General features: G+C 33.6%; 1 protein-coding gene across 10 annotated transcripts in view; it reads right to left on the reverse strand.

Annotated features, from left to right (window-relative positions):
* Window positions 1–1,779: 1,779 nt before the first annotated feature.
* si:dkey-13n15.2 overlaps window positions 1,780–20,445 on the reverse strand; it is a 32,115-nt gene continuing 13,449 nt past the window's right edge. For 3 of the 10 annotated variants that reach the window (XR_012406803.1, XR_012406804.1, XR_012406802.1), the window contains exons 9-21: window positions 18,959–19,071; window positions 17,018–17,209; window positions 16,838–16,931; window positions 16,632–16,736; window positions 14,547–14,714; window positions 13,806–13,902; window positions 12,933–13,081; window positions 12,692–12,813; window positions 9,947–10,068; window positions 6,685–6,864; window positions 3,950–4,147; window positions 2,815–2,904; window positions 1,780–2,539 (exon numbers count right to left, since the gene is read on the reverse strand). Coding sequence is in view for 6 of the 10 variants with exons in the window: in XM_073952085.1 (XP_073808186.1) it covers window positions 2,399–2,539; window positions 2,815–2,904; window positions 3,950–4,147; window positions 6,685–6,864; window positions 9,947–10,068; window positions 12,692–12,830; window positions 12,933–13,153; window positions 13,806–13,902; window positions 14,547–14,714; window positions 16,632–16,736; window positions 16,838–16,931; window positions 17,018–17,209; window positions 18,959–19,071 (1,860 nt within the window). In the remaining 4 variants the exon portion in view is untranslated. Of the gene's footprint in view, window positions 2,540–2,814; window positions 2,905–3,949; window positions 4,148–6,684; window positions 6,865–9,946; window positions 10,069–12,691; window positions 12,831–12,932; window positions 13,154–13,805; window positions 13,903–14,546; window positions 14,715–16,631; window positions 16,737–16,837; window positions 16,932–17,017; window positions 17,210–18,958; window positions 19,072–20,445 lie in introns of all 10 variants that reach the window. The other 7 variants (XM_005165201.5, XM_073952087.1, XM_003198620.4 and 4 more) reach the window with 3 other exon arrangements.

A 20,445-nucleotide genomic window follows, 5' to 3' on the forward strand; every position in this document is an offset into this window, starting at 1 on the left:
CCACAACCTGAAATATTGGCTTTTTATTCTCTTTACTTCATCTATGTCAGAGATGCCCAAACTAGGGTCTGTGGACCAAAGTTGGACCATGGTAACCTTTGGTTTGACCATCCCATCAGAAAAGAGAGTAATAGGGAGCGTTGAAGCGAATGCCTTTGGCAGAGATTGTCATTTCTAATTTCACTTTTTTTTTTTTTTTACTTGCATAGCAACAAAAAAGCTAATTGAATGCTAGCTAAATGTGTGAATTAAATGTATCCATAAATGAACCAGATTTTCTAAAATGTAAATAGTCACTCGACGGACAGAAGACAATGCAGAAAACATTGACGAGGTAATGAAGGCGTCCTTTACTGAACTCCATTCTGTTATGAATGGGATTGTTTTTGTTTTTAATATAATAAATTCATTATTAAATGTAAAAAAATATATACTGTATTAGTTTATTTAAACCAAAGTTTTCTAGATATATTTTTAGATTATTATAAAAATAAGGAAATTGCCCAAGGCAGTTTTAACCTAATAAAGTTTGGTCACCTTCAGCCCACTACCCTCAATCAAGTTTGCTTTTTGGCCCTTCATAAGAAAAAGTTTGGGCACCCCTGATCTGTGTTAAGCTACTATGGCACAATATTGTAAAAAGCACTATAGAAATAAAAAAGAATTTAGCTGAATTTTGAATCTCCATCATATGTACAGCACAATACAAATAAAATATGCTCTTTTTACTATTATTAATGTACACTCACCGGCCACTTTATTAGGTCCACCTGTCCAACTGCTTGTTAATGCAAATTTCCAATCAGCCAATCACATGGCAGCAACTCAATGCATATATGCAGGTAGAAATGGTCAAGATGATCTGCTGCAGTTCAAACTGAGCATCAGAATAGGAAAGAAAGGTGATTTAAGTGACTTTAAATGTGGCATGGTTGTTGGTGCCAGACAGGCTGGTCTGAGTATTTCAGAATCTGCGGATCTACTGGGATTTTCTTGCACAACCATCTCTAGGGTTTACAGAAAATAGTCTGAAAAAGAAAAAATATCCAGTGAGTGGCAGTTCTGTGGGCAAAAATGCCTTGTTGATGCCAGAGGTCAGAGGAGAATGGCCAGACTGGTTCGAGCTGATAGAAGGGCACAGTAACTCAAATACCCACTCGTTACAACCAAGATATGCAGAAGAGCAATCTCTGAACGCACAACATGTCTAACCTTGAGGCGGATAGGCCACAGCAGCAGAAGACCACACTAGGAGCCACTCCTGTCCAACCCGGTACAAGTAAGGTATACCTAATAAAGTGGCCCGTGAGTGTACTGTATGTGCATGATGGGATTGCACTGTATATGTTTTTGTTTTTTTTCATTCAAAATAATGAATATAAATAAGGGGGGGGGGGGTAGTTTTGTTCAACTTTTGCATGTATTTTGCATGTCTTATTTTACTAATAAGACAACAGCATTAAAATAGTCAATCCATTAGGAACATTTTTAGTATATGGATCCATCATGTGCACCTATTTCACTGCTTATTTGGATCTGTTTTAGACCATTAGATAACGAACGTAGACGCCCACTCAGATATCCAAATTCATATTCTCAATGTCAACATCATTAACCCCAATTACACTAATTAGACTTGTTATGACTCATTAAGAGTGTCTCACTCCCCTTCAGCTCTTTGTGGAGGAGAGGCAGGAATTCACAAGAACATACATTGGAAAGAAGATCAATGCAAAATAAATAAATAAATAAATAAAGATGATGATTCAGAGCCAGTCACACATTTACAGTTATTTATTCATTTCAGAGGAAAAAGTGTGTTACAAAAGAAATGTTACATAAATGATTAAAACTGTAAAATGTTAGGTTTACACGCTGATAGACCATTGAAAATGATCAGCTGTTTTATCAGGACATTAAAAATTGAGGTGCAACAAGACCCAAAGATTCAATGAATATATTATTGCTTAAAATATTAACATGCACACTCTGTAACTCAACAGTTCATGAATTCAATTCAGAGTGAAACTTAAGAGCATATATTAAATAAGGCTCAAGTCCAGAACCAAACACACACACACACACACACACACACACACACACACACACACTTCAAATACACAATGATTACTCATTCTTTGAGTCTTTGATGGGAGTTCAAACAGTATTAAGTCATTCCGAGCCCTTGAAAATTAAAGGACTGATCTTAGTATACAGCAATTTTGTGGTCACAATGATTTTGCATACCAAACTCATAACATATATCTCAGAGGTAAATGCATACGACACAGATTTGAGGATCCTCACTGATTTGAGAATAGCAGCAATGCCTATAATGACCGCAGAGGTACATCATTAATCACAATATTCACCAGCCACAGTCTATAAAAAGAGACTGTCACACAATAAGACGCAACACATTGACATGAAGGTGAAAAAGGAAATCCGCGTATGAAGCTCCACCGTTTGGACTCTTGTCCTCCACCAGGAGGCGCTGCAGAGACTCCTCACAGCTGTCACCCTCACGCACTAATTTTAGCTGGGCAAAAAGATACAACACACACATATATCAACTTTTAGCACAATTCATTCAAAATATTCAAATAAGATATGACATTGCAGGCAAATTTTTTTTTTTCATTCACCTGTCCATTTTGATATATATATATATATTTTTTTTGGTGTAATGTAAACATTATTCTATAATTTAAATTAGAAATAATGTGAATTTCAGCAGTTATAATATTTTTAGCACAAAATGAACTATCCACACGCTGTCAATCTGTGATGGAAAATGTTCTGCAAGTGGTTCACCTGAAGAGTAACAGCTGCTGAAGACTGCAGAGAGTGAATGAGAGCTCTGGTGTTGATGGAGAGAGACGTCTCAAGCACCGGAAGCTTGATCTACAGTGAACAAACAAAACATTTACATGACTAAAGCACAGTCACAGAAATAAACAATCAGAACAATAACATTTGATCACAAGTGTGTACTGCGGGAAATGCTGTACAAACACTCCCCTTAAAAATACTTGAATTCTTGCTAAATTCTTTACCTTCATTTACATTACATTTAGTCATTCCGCAGACGGTTTTGTCCAAAGTGACTTACAATTGAAGCATTCAGTAATTCTTCAAGATGAGGCTATACACAAGATGTGATAGTGCTCCAAAAAACTGTTAGTACTCAGAGAATAAAGTGTTATGCTGCGTTTACACCAGACACGGAGGAAGCGTCAAGCATGAGTGATTTACATGTAAAGTCAATGCAAAGTTGCAAATAGACATCCTGCGGTGCAATACGTGCGGATAAAGTGGTAAAGTGATAAAGCGGATAAATCTGAACTTTAGCGGACATTCACAACACAACCAATCTGGAGCTTGCTCTTGTAGCGCCACTTGTTGGGGTCCTGATAAAAAACCCTCATGCCGACACCAGACAACGGTTCATTTAACTGGGCTTGGCTCAGTCTTCCTATATCTGTGAGATCTTCTTTGAATAATTTTAAATGTACAGTTACAATCGCATCCACTTAGTCTTGCTGTTAACTCATTATGAACACTTGTCTCTTTATTTCAGTGTTTTTTTTACATTTTTATCTAGTTGGTATTCTTTTAGTCTCATTGTACAACACAGTGGTCAACTATTGTTGTATTTATTTGTGTATTAAGTAAATAAATAATATTAAATAAAATGAACGTGTTTATTTAGGGAACTAAACAGTAACGTTTGTCAGTTTACTTGTCATAGCACAAAATGTGCAATTATTCAAAGAGATCATCTTCCTCCACAAACGGGGACAGATTTTAATATTTGCGATTAAATATGCATGCAGCCCAAAGCTGAACTCCTTCTATTTGTATCGCTCTCATTTGTCAGTGACTTAAGAAAGTCTGCTAAATGAACAAATGTAAATGCGAACGCCTGCTCAATGTGTCCTTGCCTCACCTCTCCAGATGTGAGGTAGGAGAAGGAGTTGGTGTTGAAAAGTTGCAGAAGTGCATGAGGAGGTGCACAGCTGCCCACCCAGAGGAGCAACGCCAGTGGGCAGCAGATCAGATACAGACCCCCTGGATCCAGACTGGAGGCAGAGCAGCGCACGGCTTCCCCTAATGATGGCATGTTGGCATTATCAGCCGAGACAGACTGCAGGGGTGAGAAGTGTAAACACACAGACACTGGCGTCATCATCCCGTCACCACAGAAAGCATCAATATTTTAGCTGGAAGTTTACTTTGGACTTGAAATGTGACTTTTTCCTTGCTGTCTTAGCACAAACTTTTGTGGCACAAAGCTCCAAATCAATTTCAACAAGGCCATTTATTATAGAGATGTTTCACACTAGGGGACTATAGTAAATTATCTAGTAATGGTTTTAGTATAGTAAAAGACCCTGTTTCCATAAGATACACACTGTGAAATTTAATGTCATTAAAAGTAAGTTTGATTTTATTTTTTGCCAAAAAGACATAACCAGTGATTAAATTCTCATTTTTTGTGATAAAATGTTTTTGAAGTTTAGTTTGAAAGAAGATATTTCAAAGAATGTTGGTAACAAATTAATATAGCATTTTTTCTCCTTATTGTGAAAGTCAGCGTCTTATTGTTTTTAACAAAAGAATAGAAATGTATAGCATTTTTAAACAAGTGGAGAGGGTCCATTTTCATTTTTGGCACAGGCAAAGCCCTGACTTAAACCCGATTGAGCATATCTGGAGAGAATTAATAATGGCTGTCCACCAATGCTTACAGTATCATCCAACCTACTAGAACTGGAGAGAATCTGCAAGGAGGAAAGGTAGAGGATCCCTAAATCCAGGTGTGAAAAACTTGTTTCATCGTTCCCATAAAGACTCATGGCTGTATTATGCTGAGTTCAGACGGAACAATTTTCAAAGTAGTTTTGTCATATGTGTTTTCACACTGCATGACTATCTGGGGTAGCGTTCTGTCGGTGCTGTGTTTACACTGCAAGATGGATTGGCGACAGGGGTTTTACACTGCATGACTTTACAATAGGAAGAATCTCTGACAACTTCGTCCAAACTATGTCACACAATCAAACACACACGAGAAGTGACATGGAAACAATGCAAGGTCACGCAGTATATCTTTTGTTATTAACTACAAAATGAGAAAGAAGCCTTTAGTGGGGTAGAAAATGTACTTATTTTGCTCACCTTTCTCCTTATTTTTTTTTCTTTCAGTTGTGGTATTGCTCAGATGACACGTCAAACAGACACAGGTGCTTCTGCCAAATTTTAACAAGTATTTCCTCCATTTCTTGGGTCCGAATAAACAAAGCTCTTTTAACTTCTCCCCTAATCTCCCGCTGTCCTGCAGTTACCCATACCTGTGGATGCTGCTTTCTCATTGGCTGTAGGTAATCGCTGATGTTATTTTCAATCAGAACAGATTTCACACGGCATGATTTGAATCGCCGACAGGTCGTTAGCAGTTAGCAATTCTCTTAGATTGCGTCTTTGACAGTTCACACTGTGTGATTGTTACTTATGTGAACGAGCACAGATTAACCTGTGATTTCAGGCATTTGTCATTTTGTTGCTAAAATCATGCAGTCTGAACTCGGCATTAGATCAAAAGGATTCTTCTACTAAATACAGAGCAAAGGGTCTGAACACTTAGCAACATGTGATATTATAGGGTTTCTTTTTTAATAAATCTGCAAAAATGGCAACAATTCTGTGTATTTCTGTCAATATGGGGTACTGTGTGCACATAAATGAAGAAGAAAAAAATTTATTATTTTAGCAAATGGCTGCAATATAACAAAGAGTGAAAAACTTAAAGGGGTCTGAATATTTTTCGTACCCACTGTATCTCTTCAAGGTTTGAGTACACTTAACAGTATTTTTAAATCGGTACCTCCAGGATTTTTGTGACCTAAAATAAATGGCATTATGGCATTATTTGCTTTAATTCATGTGTTTTGTTCAGAATATACACAAATTAAAATTTTATGTCAAAAATACGTTAGACTCGCAAAATCCAGCAAAAACTGTTAAATTATAAAACTATGTCTTATTAAAATGTTTTAACGGATCACCGTGACCAAAAGATGAAGACAAAGTTAATTTATTCATACACTACGGACAATTTTAGCGTACCCAATTCACCTATAGCGCATGTCTTTGGACTTGTGGGGGAAATTGGAGCACCCGGAGGAAACCCACGCAACGTGGAGAGAACATGCGAACTCCACACAGAAATGGCAACTGATGCAACCAAGGCTCTAACCAGCAACCTTCTTGCTTTAAGGCGATCATGCCATCCACTGTGCCACCGTGAAAAAGTTCATTAAAATGTAAGAAAATAATCACTTGATGAACACTCAAATACACACTTCCAAAATTGTTAATCTGCTAAAAAATAAGTATCTAATAATCAGTGCATTCCTAATTAAAACACTCTCTGCTGTCAGAGATCATGAAATAATAAGCAAAGAAATAAAATGCTATAAATAGAGAGAGAAACGGGAGTATAATTGATGCATTCATTGCTAGAGTAGTGAAGAATGTGGCATCTCGAAATCCCACCATGTGCATAACAGTCCGACTAAGATTTACAAATTTTTACAGACAAGGAAACGGTCTCCTATTAGTGAGTAATTTGGATGAACAAAATGTTCTAGATGTGTGTGTGTGTGTGTGTGTGTGTCTCACCAGGGGCAGAATAAGTGGGTAGAACTGAGAAGCAGTGCTCAGCGTGTCCATGGAGACAATAAGGCTGCGCAGTTGTAGACGCTGATGAACAGAGCTACGCAGCCCAGGCAGCAGCACTTCACTCTTGCGCAGACTGTTGATGTAGACAGGTACAGCTTTCAGAAACTGAGGCAACACCAGCTGATGGAAACAGAGGGAGAGGGAGAGGGAGAGGGAGAGAATGCCTTTCAATACTCCTTTATTCAGATGAAACAGAATTCACTTAGCATAAATTCTCAGTAGGCGTTTAACAGGACAGGGATTTGTACCAAAAATGTTTTACTTGGTATGCATGATTGTGATTCTCAAATCACTAGACTGATCTATGCTGTTTTGCTTGATTCACTACATATTCCAGTGCACCTCCTATGAAATAGTCTTTAATGATTTAAAAGAATAAAAGAGGCAAAGTCATTTTATTAGGAAGTTTTCACACTCTTTGATTTGTCATAACAGATAACTAATGCTATTAGCTTGCAGCACTGAAATTATGCCTTCGCTTCACTTTAAAATGAAACACGAGTAAACAGCTCCTCATGAAAATTAATGCCAAGATCATATGAATTTAATACTTGCTGCTCTAATATAATTAAAAAAAGACATTTAAGACTTTTTAAGACCCCGTGAGGGACCACTGGACTGATATGAAGGTCCATGAAGACTTTAGTGTACCTCAAAAAAGCATGGACACCACCAGCCAATGAATTTTGAGCACCTATTGGACAGGGTTAATGGAGGCCAATAGAAACAAAACTCAATGGGGATGTTCAACTCATAGTCCTTGAGGTGTTTGAGAAATCTGAAAGAAATCCGCTTCTAAGCTTGCTCAACTTCTTGAAACTTGGTGTGGACATGCAGAAAAGAGTGATTGCAGAAAAGTTTTCAAAATGTTTATGCGTTCTGCCCATAGGTGGCGCTAAAAGATGACTATTCATTCATTTTCTTTTTGGCTTTGTGTCTTTGTTAATCTGGTATTGCCACAGGGGAATGAACTGCCAACCTATCCAGCATATGTTTTACGCAGCGAGGACCCTTGCAGCGGCAACCCATCACTGGGAAACACCCATACACACTCATTCTCACACATACACTACAGGCAATTTAGCTTACACATTTCACCTATAGCACAAGTGGGGGAAAATGGAGCAGCCGTAGAAAACCCACGCGAACATGGGTAGAACATGCAAACTCCGCACAGAAATGCCCACTGACCCAGTCGAGGCTTGAACCAGCGACCTTCTAGCTGTGAGGTGACAGCGCAACCCACTGCACTGGCATTTTTTTAAAAGCAATTCACAGTAACTGGCTAGAATAATATATTTTATTATTAAAGCAGTAACAGACTTCCTAAATAAAAAACAACACTTTGGTCTTAAAATGCTTGAAGCCCGCTTATTGCTGCTTGCAGCTATATTTGTAATTGATTTATTTTATATTTAGCAACAATTTGTTCAGTAAACAAGCAAGAAAAAACTTTTCTCAGTCATACTAGTCCTCAGAGATGTTCTGTTTGTATGATACAAGTATTTCAAATATGAATTTTTTAAAACAAAATAGTATTTTGTAATTTTTATTAGAAAGGGTTTAAGAAAATGGCCAAATATTTTGTATCAAAACACTGTGTCTTGTATTTTTTCAATTTTGTAAGAAAGTCTGCATGATGACATAATAACAATGCGGCCTCTGATTCATTCTTTCTCAGTTATTTGTCTTGGCTTGAGATTAAAACAGAAAATTCATTAATAGGTTTGTCAATACCTGGAGTGTGGATGGAAATTATGCAACACAAATAAAAAAACAAAAAACAGACAAATGGCATGGGTATATTTGAATGAAATTAGTATAATGCACAATGCTAAGACCAGTCATATAATGGCGGTATAGTGTACAACTTGGCATCAGCATATTTGCTTAAAAATGAGATGGAAAAAATATCAGTCCTTAAGAACAGGATGTGGATCATTCATAATCATTCTCAGTCTAAGTGCTGCAGGTAGAAATGCAGTGGATGTTTAGAAATATAAAACACTTAAAGATAGTGTACTGGTATTCACTAAGCAGTAAACTGGGACTCTTCCAGACAAAGAAGAACTGAAAAGTTTTTGTTTTATGAATTGCTAATGTAGATGCCAAGAAAATAAAGACAAACAACATACAAATAAGTCCTACAGTGGCAATTCCTACACTACCTCATTGGCTGTTTCAAATGCCAGATGATCTGTATAGTGTAGTTAATAAAGAGATGTATAAGTATATACACTACATGAGACACGGCAGCAGCAGGATGTATATGAAGACTGCATTTATTGAGCAAAAAAAAAAAATAATAATCTCTTCATATGTCACCCTTTTAAAATGTAAGACTTTTAAGAGATTGTTGCAATTTTACTGGCCATTCAATGGATGGAAACACAAAAAAAGATATTTAGTACTGTATTCCAACTCATTGTCTGCATTTCATGGTGTTTACAGTGGTCAAAGAGATCATCGTCAAGACAGGACTTTCTTTATCAAAATTGCACAAAGTTTATGCTAAAATGAAAGAGAAGTCAGTTTAATGGTGAAGGGATTGATCGATATGCCTAATGATTGAAGGTTTGCAAAGAAATGTTATGCTCCCTTGTAAAACTATTTTGCAGTATTTTCACAATACAAAATATACTATTTTATTTTGATACATTTGTGGCTGCCGTATTTTATAGTTTATTTTGATACACGTAAAATTTAGGTATTTGGTATTTTATTTTAAAATACATTTCAATGTATTTTCCCATCCCTGGTAGTCTTCTACTTCACAGTAATACTATCTGTGCCTGCATAGTTAATATGGCTAATAAATGATAAAACAAAAAGGCTAAAGAAGCTATATATTAGCACATCTGTAATTTTCCTAAAAATTACTTATTATTAATCCTTTTCCAGACATTACCAGAAACTATTACATGCCAAAGACATCTGAATATGCTCTAATGACACAATTCCCTATTAACTATTCTAAGTGGGCTTGTCTAGACAATGTAAAAAAAAAGGTGGCCAATCATTAAAGCAATTAAAAATTAATTGGACAGAAAACAGCTCGAGCAGGGTTTAAAATGATAGCTCAATCTGTTACTCTATAATAAATCTCCAGAGTATTTGGATGTCCAAAAGTGTGTGCTGGTCCAGTAACTTATAAAACTTACAGAAGCTCCTCATTAAAAAGAGATATATATTAAAAACTGACCTGTCCTGGGGATGCAGAGGTAGAGCAGCTGTGTTTCCTGAAGCAAGTCAACATCTCAGTAACCTCCGTCTGTAACTCCTCACGCAGAGACTGAAGTGAACTCTCCAGTGCTAAAGAATACACTGACTCACACACAGACATAAGTTAAAATAAAATAAAACATAAAGATGGGGCTCTGTGCAATAAAAACAAAAAATAATGAAACACTGCTAATTATAAAAGCATTTGTTTTCATATTATATATTATAAAGCAGTACTGTTCAAATTACTGTTTAATATGTAGCTATAACTAGCTATAAACGCGTTATATTTGTCAGTGCTTATTTTTAATTTCAATCTACATTTTAGTTTCAGCTTTATTAATTTGTTTGTTTTCTTTTTTTTAATTTTTCTTTTTTTTCTTCATTTTAATACTTTAAAAATTTTTTTAATTTGACCTTTTAGTGTCTATATATGTATTATTTTTAGTTATTGCAGTACATACGCTAATTTATAATGAATATTGTTACCTTGAGAATTATCTGAAATAAAATGTTTAAGAATTATATATTATTTTATTTTACTTAACATTTATTTCATATAACAAACACATTTAATTGTCTATAGTTGTAGTTACAATAACTGCAATTAACCAAAATTCACCTGAAAAAAAGTATAAAATGTGAAAAATTCTTATTATTTAAAATAATTGTAAAGATATTTCTGTGATGACAACACAGAGTTGTCAATATTGTTATTCCAGTATTTATTTCACACAATCCCTCAGAAATGAATTGATAAAAATAATGATCTGATTTGATGCTCAATACAATATCTTCTTGTTATTATTAACGTTAAAAACAGTTAAACTTCTAAATATATTTAAGTAAAACGTTAATAAATTGTAAATATCTTTACTGTTGCTTTTAATAAATGTAACTTGTGAACTATAATTATTCCAGTCTTTAGTGACACACAATCCTTCAGAAATAATCTCATAATAATAATGACAATGTTCTGATTTAAAGCTCAATACAATTTCTTCTTATTATTTTTATTATTAACTCTGAAAACAGTTGTGCTGCTAAATGTTTGAGTAAACCATAAAAACTTTTTAAATATCTTTACTGTTGCTTTTAATAAGTTTAATTTGTGAACTATCCTTATTCCAGTCTTTAGTCTCACACAATCCTTCAGAAATTATCTGAAAGAAGTGATGACAATGATCTGATTTGATGCTCAGTTACAATTTCTTATTATTATTATTAACGTTGAAAACAGTTATGCTGCAAACTTGTGAACTTAACTTTTGAACGATCATTATTCCAGTCTTTAGTCTCACACGATCCATCAGAAATGAACTGATAAAATAATGATAATCATCTGATGCTTAATAACTCTGAAAACAATTGTGCTGCTAAATATATTTAGGGTAAATGTTAGAAAAAATGTAAATATCTTTACTGTTGCTTTTAATAAACATAATTTGTGAACTATCATTATTCAGTCTTTAGTGTCACACGATCCTTCAGAAATGACCTGATAAAAATAATGATAATGATTTGATGCTCAGTAACAATTTCTTATTATTATTAAGATTGAAAACAGTTTTGCTGCTAAATAAGTTTGAGTAAAACGTTAAAAATGTGAAAACATCTTTACGGTTGCTTTTATTAAGTTTAACTTGTGAGCTTAATTTTTGAACTATCATTATTACCGTCTTTAGTGGCACACGATCCTTCAGAAATGACCTGATAAAATAATGATAATGATTTGATGCTCAATAACAATTTCTTCTTATTATTAACATTGAAAAAAGCTGTGCTGCTAAATATATTTGAGTAAACTTTTTTTTAAAAAGTTTTTTTTTTTTTTTTTTTAAATATCTTTAACTTGTGAACTATAATTTATATATTAAATCATATTTATAAGGTAAATGGGGTCAGATTTAAAAATAATGTAGGCATTATTGCAGTGCTTAATTTGAGCTGGATTCTGTTTCGGAAAAAGTCAGATTTTCATCTTTTGCGTTCCGGTATTTATTGTAATTGATTCGGCATTAACTTGTGCGTGGTGAATATCTGCATGTGTATGAGTGTAAGAGAGAGAATGTGAATGAGTGCAGGTGAAAAACAGAGCAACGCTGTGTGGATTGTGTGCACGCGCACACACATAAAGCTAATCACCATGCCCAAGTTAAAGCAGACGGCACATTTAACTATAAGCCCTCAACAATATTTTCATCCAATCAGCTTTTTTACATTTACACAATGCCATAGTAACATACTAAATAATATTTGCATTTCAAAAATGGCAAATAGGCAGTCAAGCATATTTAAATTTTTTAAAGCCACTAGTAAATCTGATAATGAGCCTAATCAAAAGCGATATCAAGAAGATGGAACTGTGTCCCTATATCAGGATAGCGGGAGACTGAAGCAAAGCGATCTCAAGTCAGCCACAAAACTTGATGGAAGAGGTAACTGTGAGCTTATCTTGAAGATTTTTTTTTCGCTTTGCACGTAATAGTGAACTGAATATCAGTAGTGTTAGTAAACTGAAAAGTGATGTTTCATAACAGTTATGTTTTGTAGATTTTGTTTAGTTTTTTTCCGCCATCACCTTTTAATGATGTTATGTTCCAAGAAAACTTAAATTGTGTGGTGGACGTCGATCACGGTGACTTTATTTCCTGGTTTTGTTCCGCAAATTGTTCATTTTCAAATTAAGCACTGCATTATTGTATATCATGCAGAGTTTTTATACTTTTCTTGCAGTAGAATGTGAGGAGCGTCTCGGCCTGGCTGCTTCTGAAGGTGTCGAGCAGCTGATGGGAAGCGGACAAAATAACAGTGTGTATCCGAGTCCTTTTCTCTCCAGCGGAGTTACTGTATGACAACACAAACTATGAAACACAATGACAAAAATAAGCTGAACAACCCATATAAACCCTATGGTTATGACTATATATCAATCCATACATCAAGTGACATCACATTAATCCAACCTGAATGGCTACACCCCTCGCTTCATCCAAAGATTTGTTGTGAGTGAATTCAAATGCTAGAGCTGTGCGCCAGTCAAGTGCTGCCATGGCAACACAGCAGGAGTCAGAACCGGCGATGATGGAGCCATAGCAACCAGATATGTGCATCTCTGCAGAGAGACAGCGATCGAGCCGTGAAAATGTCCAACAGATGCAGTATTTATGAATAACATTCAGCATTCCTGCAATTAATTCAATTGCTGTTCATTCAAACACTGTCAAATTACTATATACTTGACTCATTGCATGATGTTTTAAATTGAATATGGCTTGTAAAGTGCTCAGCATATATGAGTACACCCCCTACACAAATCTCTCATTTAAATAATTATTTTCTATAGGTTGCTTTACAATATTCACAGTTTCTGCAGGTTTCACCAAGTTAAATTTAAGACTTTAAGAGAAACAGAAGTAAAAGACAAAACTTTCATTTTAGTGAACTATCCATTTTAGCTATTGCTGGTTGCTTTATACTTTTGTTTTATAGACTATGATCTGGGCATTAAAAAAAATAAATAAATAAAAAATAAAAAAATAAATAAATATATATATATATATATATATATATATATATATATATATATATATATATATATATATATATATATATATATATATATATATATATATCCTTTTATGTTCTAAAAAAAGAAAGGACATATGGCATTGTAACAACGACCAGGTGAATGCATCATGCCATTTTTATTTTTGTGTGCATTTTATTTATTTTATTTTGTGCATTTATTTTTGTATTCTTTTAAATTACATGTACTTAGTACTTCTTAATCACTATGTCTTAAAAAACTGGATACTTTTAAAAGCTCCTTTAAATACCTTTACTGATGAAAACTCTGAGCTGAACTTTGAAGCCCATCTGCATGTTCACACATCTGCTCAGATCAGCTTGGAAGCACTCATGTTCCATCTCTGACTGTAATGAAAAAGCACACTGAAAAATCTATTGTGAAATGATGCAGTTTGGCTATATTCCATCTGCTTTAAATACAGCAGTCACTCCTCTTACAGTTCTCACGAGTAACAGTATACGTACAGTAGAAGCCATCTCAGATTAAACAGGAACTGTAATGATGACCAGAGTATAATTATTTTAAATACTATATACTTATACTATTAACATAGCAAAGAGCTTTATTGGACACATTTCCAGTAATCCTTAATCTTCGTTATGTAGTTCCTTGTCATGGAGCAGATACTTTTGAGCCAATACAGTTCTCTAATTGCAGGGGCAGTCTTCTTTTAGCAGCACACAGTCCTGTAAAGTGGCTTGCTCAGGGGGACTATAGTGATGGTGTAAGAAGGAAAACTTTGTAGCTCTTTCTGCTAATAGGACATCCATACAAAAACCTTATATAAGCAGCAGAGATTTTCAGCAATAACCAACCATTAAGAAATTCCAGGGTAATTCTCGAGGCAACCATAGGGCTGTTTCAAAATTTCAAAACTGTGCATAACTTTTAGAGTAATTGGGCTCTAAGGTTTTCAAACAAGCTTCATCTCACAGGTCTTTAAGGTGTAGTTGATGTCTATAAAGTGCAGTAAAAAGGAATTTATTACCTGTAGACTGCGGTAGCAGAAGAGTCCACCGCCTGTAAGAAAAGCTATGTGCCCTGGCCAAGCTCCACCCACTTCTTGATGAGAGAACACAAAGATATGCACGCAGCAGCCTTGACTGACACACTCTTTGACCAACGAGGTTGAAGAATCTGGTCCTTGAAAGATGGACTAATATGAAATAGAAAAAAATGTTCATTTCAGAATTTTATCATACAAAATGTGCATTGACTTATATTACAAAGCATCTTATAAATATATAACACAAAATACTGTAAAATAAGCAAAATTGCAGGACACAATTGGTGAAGAATCTTTAACTCAGTGTTTGGGTTTGACGATTAAAAATGTTTTTAAAGTTGTTGATTGATTTATACTAACATTTTTTTATATTTTCAATCCTTTTTCTATTCTAAAACACTATATATATATATATATATATATATATATATATATATATATATATATATATATATATATATATATATATATATATATATATATATATATATATATATATATATATATATATATAAATATATATATTTTTTTGAGTTTCCAAAAGAAAATGCATATATAACTTAATCTCTCATACAGAAAGAGACTTACAGACCTTGCATATGCTCTGTATTTTCTTCCTTTTAACAACAACTATAAACAGTAAAACATGGTGAGCTACAGTGGGTGATGCTTTAAAATGAGCATTAACGCCTTACCTTGTACCACCAAGGGGCACAAAGGGATGGAATGCGAATGGACAGAAACAGCCTATACAGTAGATGTATATACTCTGCTACTTGTAAATGAAGCATTATAATTCCTTCATTAATGATTAAAAACTTGTTAACAAGCTTTGTTATTATTGTAAACTTGTAAAGTGAAATAAGGATTCATTTTGGAAAGTAAAACTAAACTAATTAAAATGAAAGTACAAACATACATGCAAATAAGTAAGCATAAATAAATAAATAAATAAATAAATAAATAAATAAATAAACAAACGTACAAATCTTTTAGAAGATTGCCATAATTTTCAATTTAAAAGTTACAATTCAGGAAAAATCAGGGAATATTAGTGAAACATACTCAATCCATTTACTCCTAATTAGAAAGAGTATTTCATTATGAAATGAAACTTTATCCATCTTTTAATCCATTCTTCAACTGAAGGTGACTCTAATTTTAACCATTTTTTGTAATTACTTTTTTACTAGCTGCCAGAGGAATAAATAACAATTTCTTGTCTTTATTAATGCATCCATCTAAATTTATATTACCTAAATATGAAGCGTCTAAATGTATTGTGATCTATTTCCAGTAGAAGGTTAATTTATGAAAATCCCAAAAATCATGATAGTGATTAGCAGCTTTTTTTCCCCACACATTCTTCAGCAAATAGTGCCCTTTCCTCTGTAGAAACCTTAGAACAGTTTTCCAACAGAATTCTCTCCACATGACTGAGCTGGTATAAATTTTATATTTTTAACCAATTTATTTATGAATGAAATTAAAAAATGTGAAAAAGTATATATATATATATATATATATATATATATATATATATATATATATATATATATATATATATATATATATATATATATATATATTTGTTATATATGTTCTGTATTTTGTAAAAGTTCTTTTTCTGAAGAAAAGAGATTTTCTTTTAAACATACAACAGAGATTTTTTTAAACACTAATTTTAATAACTAATTTCTTTTGTCTTTGCTATGATGAAAGTACACAATATTTTTCACAAATTATTTTGCAATATAGTAGTATGCAGCCTAAAGTGAGTAATGTTGACCTTTAAAATAATAATATTGACTTTTTAAATCACTTAAAGAAACGGTTTTATTCCAACCATACTAAAAGAAATGACTTCATAGAAGAAAAGAAATAGGAATGTCCTTGCTCTGTTGAAAAAGTTTTGCCTTCAATTGTAAACATCAATGCGATCTACATTATTTAAATTCTCCACAATGCAATTTTCCCGTTTTTTCTGTGAAATTCAGCATTGGATATACCTCAAATCTAATTCATGGACAATTTTATGGTAAAAATATTTGTTTTTTTTTTGTTCACCTTCGCTTTGCTAGAGCTGAGGAAACCGGATGAGCTTTTCTGATTTGCTCCTTCAGAAACAGCTGAAGAATGAAAGATCAATAACTTTCCAGGAGACCCGGCAGCCTATTAAAACGACATGTAAGGGATTAATAAATAATAAAACTTTTGCTGCATGGACATCGATTTTCCAAGTGAAGGCATGTGCATGTGTTTAATTCTCTTGCCTGAAGAATCTTCAATCCTGCAGAAACAGGAAGCTCTTGCGAGATGCTTCTGTCTTCCAATTCAGGGTCGAAAAGTGCAATTTCGCTTAGAACTCTGTTAAAAAAAAGAATACCATTGTTAACCTTTTGCCATTTATATTAAAAACAATTATTTGAGTAGAACAAACGCTGTATCAGAACCTCTCAATTATGTGTCTGCAGTCTTTCAGCGGCACCAGAAGCCCGTCCAGCACAGGAAGCTCCAGCTCCTCACAGTCAGTGATGACCATCATGTGAGGGCGAGACAGAGCTGGACTTAAGTTATACAAATGTATTCGGCTGTCATAGGTCATCAAACCCACTTCAAGATCTGATTGGTCAGTTTCATCAGGCCTAAAACAATGCAATAATATCCAAACAATATATTATTATTGGCCACGCTAGATTTAGAGCACTAGATTCAGGCTTCCAAGTGAAAGGGACTTACATTGCGAGTAGGTTGATTAATGTTACAGCTTTGGCAATAAAAAGAATGTTGACATACATATAATGTCATTTTTGTGACACAGTACAACAATAAATATTTTTTATTCATATCTGTAGGTGTAGGTTTAGATTTGGGGTGGGTGTAGACATAATTACAACACAACAGGTTACTGTAAGAGGTTGGTTTAGGGTTGGGTTTAGGGTGTGTTGACCATACTGTAGGTCTCAAACTCAATTCCTGGAGGGCCGCAGCTCTGCACAGGTTTGCTCCAACTCTGATCAAACACAGCTGATCCAACTAATAAAGGTGTTCATCACTCTTTTGAACACCTTGATTGGTATTACTTAAGGTGTAGACATTATTAAAACACAATAGACCCTTTTCACAAGACTGTTGTGATGCATTAAAAGGTCATCAGCAATTTAAATCCTTTTTTTATTATATAGAGTTTATTTTAAACATAAAAACCTTTATATATATTCATGTATGTATTATATCATCTTTTATCAAATTACAAAAGAAACAAATTACCACTTACAGTTGAAGTCAGATTTATTAGCCCCCCTGAATTTTTAGACCGCTTGTTTATTTTTTTCTCCCAATTTCTTTTAACGGAGAGCAAATTTTTTCAACACATTTCTAAACATAATAGTTTTAATAACTCATCTATAATAACTGATTTATTTTATCTTTGCCATGATGACTGTAAATAATATTTTAATAGATATTTTTCAAGACACTTCTACACAGCTTAAAGTGACATTTAAAGGCTTAACTGGGTTAATTAGGTTACCTTGACAGGTTAGGGTAATTAGGCAAGTTATTGTATAACGATGGTTTGTTCTGTAGATTATTGAGAAAAAATATAGCTTAAAGGGGCTAAGAATTTTGTCCTAAAAGTTGTGTTTAAAAAATTAAAAACTGCTTTTATTCAAGCCGAAATAAAACAAATAAGACTTTCTCCAGAAGAAAAAATATTATCAGACATACTGTGAAAATTTCCTTGCTCTGTTAAACATCATTTGGAAAATATTTAAAAAAGAAGAAAAAAATTTGAAGGGGGCTAATAATTCTGACTTCAACTGTATGTGATGCATTTGAATTGCAGGGTGATAGGGCAGGACAGTGAATTTGACATTGTTCTCTCTTTTGGCTACAGTTATTAGTCTCACATTATTTTCTCTCATTTACTTACTGTGCTCTAATTTTACCCAACTATGATGACTTCTGCTACTGAGAAACCTGGAAATGTGAACAAAGGCTAAACAAACATCAAGTAAATATCTAATAAATCAAAAATGTTATGGTGCATTTTATTGACCAAAAGAAATATCAATGAAAAAAATCGAATTGTATTTGTAGTATTTTGTGTATTGTCAGTAAATACTGTACGTATAATTTAACTCGTGTGGAAGTTCTTGGGATATCTTATTTAATGATACAAAACTGTAACTGATCCATTAGTATCCATATATGGTTCATTCCAGCCTGGATCTAGTAACCTGAAACATGTGTGTGCCTGCAGCTGGATAAACAATGACACAAAATCTAAAAGTATTATGAGTGAAATACCACCTATAATGAGTGAAAGACAATGTAGGGATGGACTTTGGGAACTGGATAGTAAAAATGTTAAAAAACTGAATGACCCTTACCCATTTAAAGCTTGCAACTGAGAACAAATCCGCTGACAGATGTGGTCTAGCTGCCCAGTTCTCATTGCAGCGGCAGAAACATCTATCGCCAGCAGCAAAACAGCAGCTTTACCCTGTTTACAATATCACGAATTGGGTAAAAATGATAAAGAATAACATGACAGAACCCTTTGAAAATTCAGATATACAGTTGAAGTCAGAATTATTAGCCCCCCTGAATTATTAGACCGCTTGTTCATTTTTTCCCCAATTTCTGTTTAACCGAGAGAAGACTTTGACTTTGTCAACACATTTCTAATCATAATAGTTTTAATAACTCATTTCTAATAACTGATTTATTTTATCTTTGCCATGATCACAGTAAATAATATTTGACTAGATATTTTTCAAGACGCTTCTATACAGCTTAAAGTGACATTTAAAGGCTTAACTAGGTTAATTAGGTGAACTAGGCAGGTTAGGTTAATTAGGCAAGTTATTGTATAACAGTGGTTTGTTCTGTAGACTATCGAAAGAAAATATAGCTTAAAGGGGCTAATAATTTTGTCCCGAAAATGGTGTTTAAAAATAAAAACGGCTTTTATTCCAGCCAAAATAAAAGAAATAAGATTTTTTTCCAGACGAAAAAATATAATCAGACATACTGTGAAAATTCCCTTGCTCTGTTAAACATCATTTGGGAAATATTTTAAAAAGAAGAAAAAAATTCAAAGAGGGGCTAATAATTCTGACTTCAACTGTATAAATATAATAACTGAGAAGTACTGAATATAATAATCTGGCATAGCTTTAAAAAATACACTGCAAAAATTGCTTTTCTTACTTAGATTTTTTTGTCTTGTTTCTAGTCCAAATATCTAAAAGTATTTTTTAGACAAGCAAAACATATTGTCTTGTTTAAATAGAATAAAGTGAGTTTTTCCTTAAATTAGGCAAAATAATCTGCCAATAAGGTAAGCAAAATAATTTTATCACAAATTGAAAAACAAGATTATTTTGCTTACCCCATTGGCAGATTATTTTGCTTGATTTCAGGAAAAACTCACTTCGTTTTGGCCTATTATTTCTTAAAACAAGACAATATGTTTTGCTTGTCTAGAAAATGCTTCTTGATTTAAGAATTTGTAGATATTTGGACAAGAAACAAGACAAAAATCTAAGTAAGAAAAGCATTTTTTGCAGTGTATAGTTGAAATAAGCCTTTTATTCTCACTTATTTGATTAAAACTTTACTCCAGCACTTAGTGTTACATAATCCTTTAGGGATCATTCTAATGTGCTAATTTGGTACTTAAGAAAAGTTTCTTATTATTATCAGTGTCATCTCTCATTATTATTACTATCACAGTTTTTTCTCTTTCGTTTGAATAACTTGGGGCCATTCTCAATGGTCATGAGGGTGAATTTGACAATCTGAGGTCCCTTTTCTTTGTATTCTCCATCAGAGAATATCACAAGCTTTTATTAAAGGCCAAGTTGATTTTGAC

The sequence above is a fragment of the Danio rerio genome, chromosome 5 (assembly GCF_049306965.1).
Source record: "Danio rerio strain Tuebingen ecotype United States chromosome 5, GRCz12tu, whole genome shotgun sequence".
NCBI lineage: Eukaryota > Metazoa > Chordata > Actinopteri > Cypriniformes > Danionidae > Danio > Danio rerio.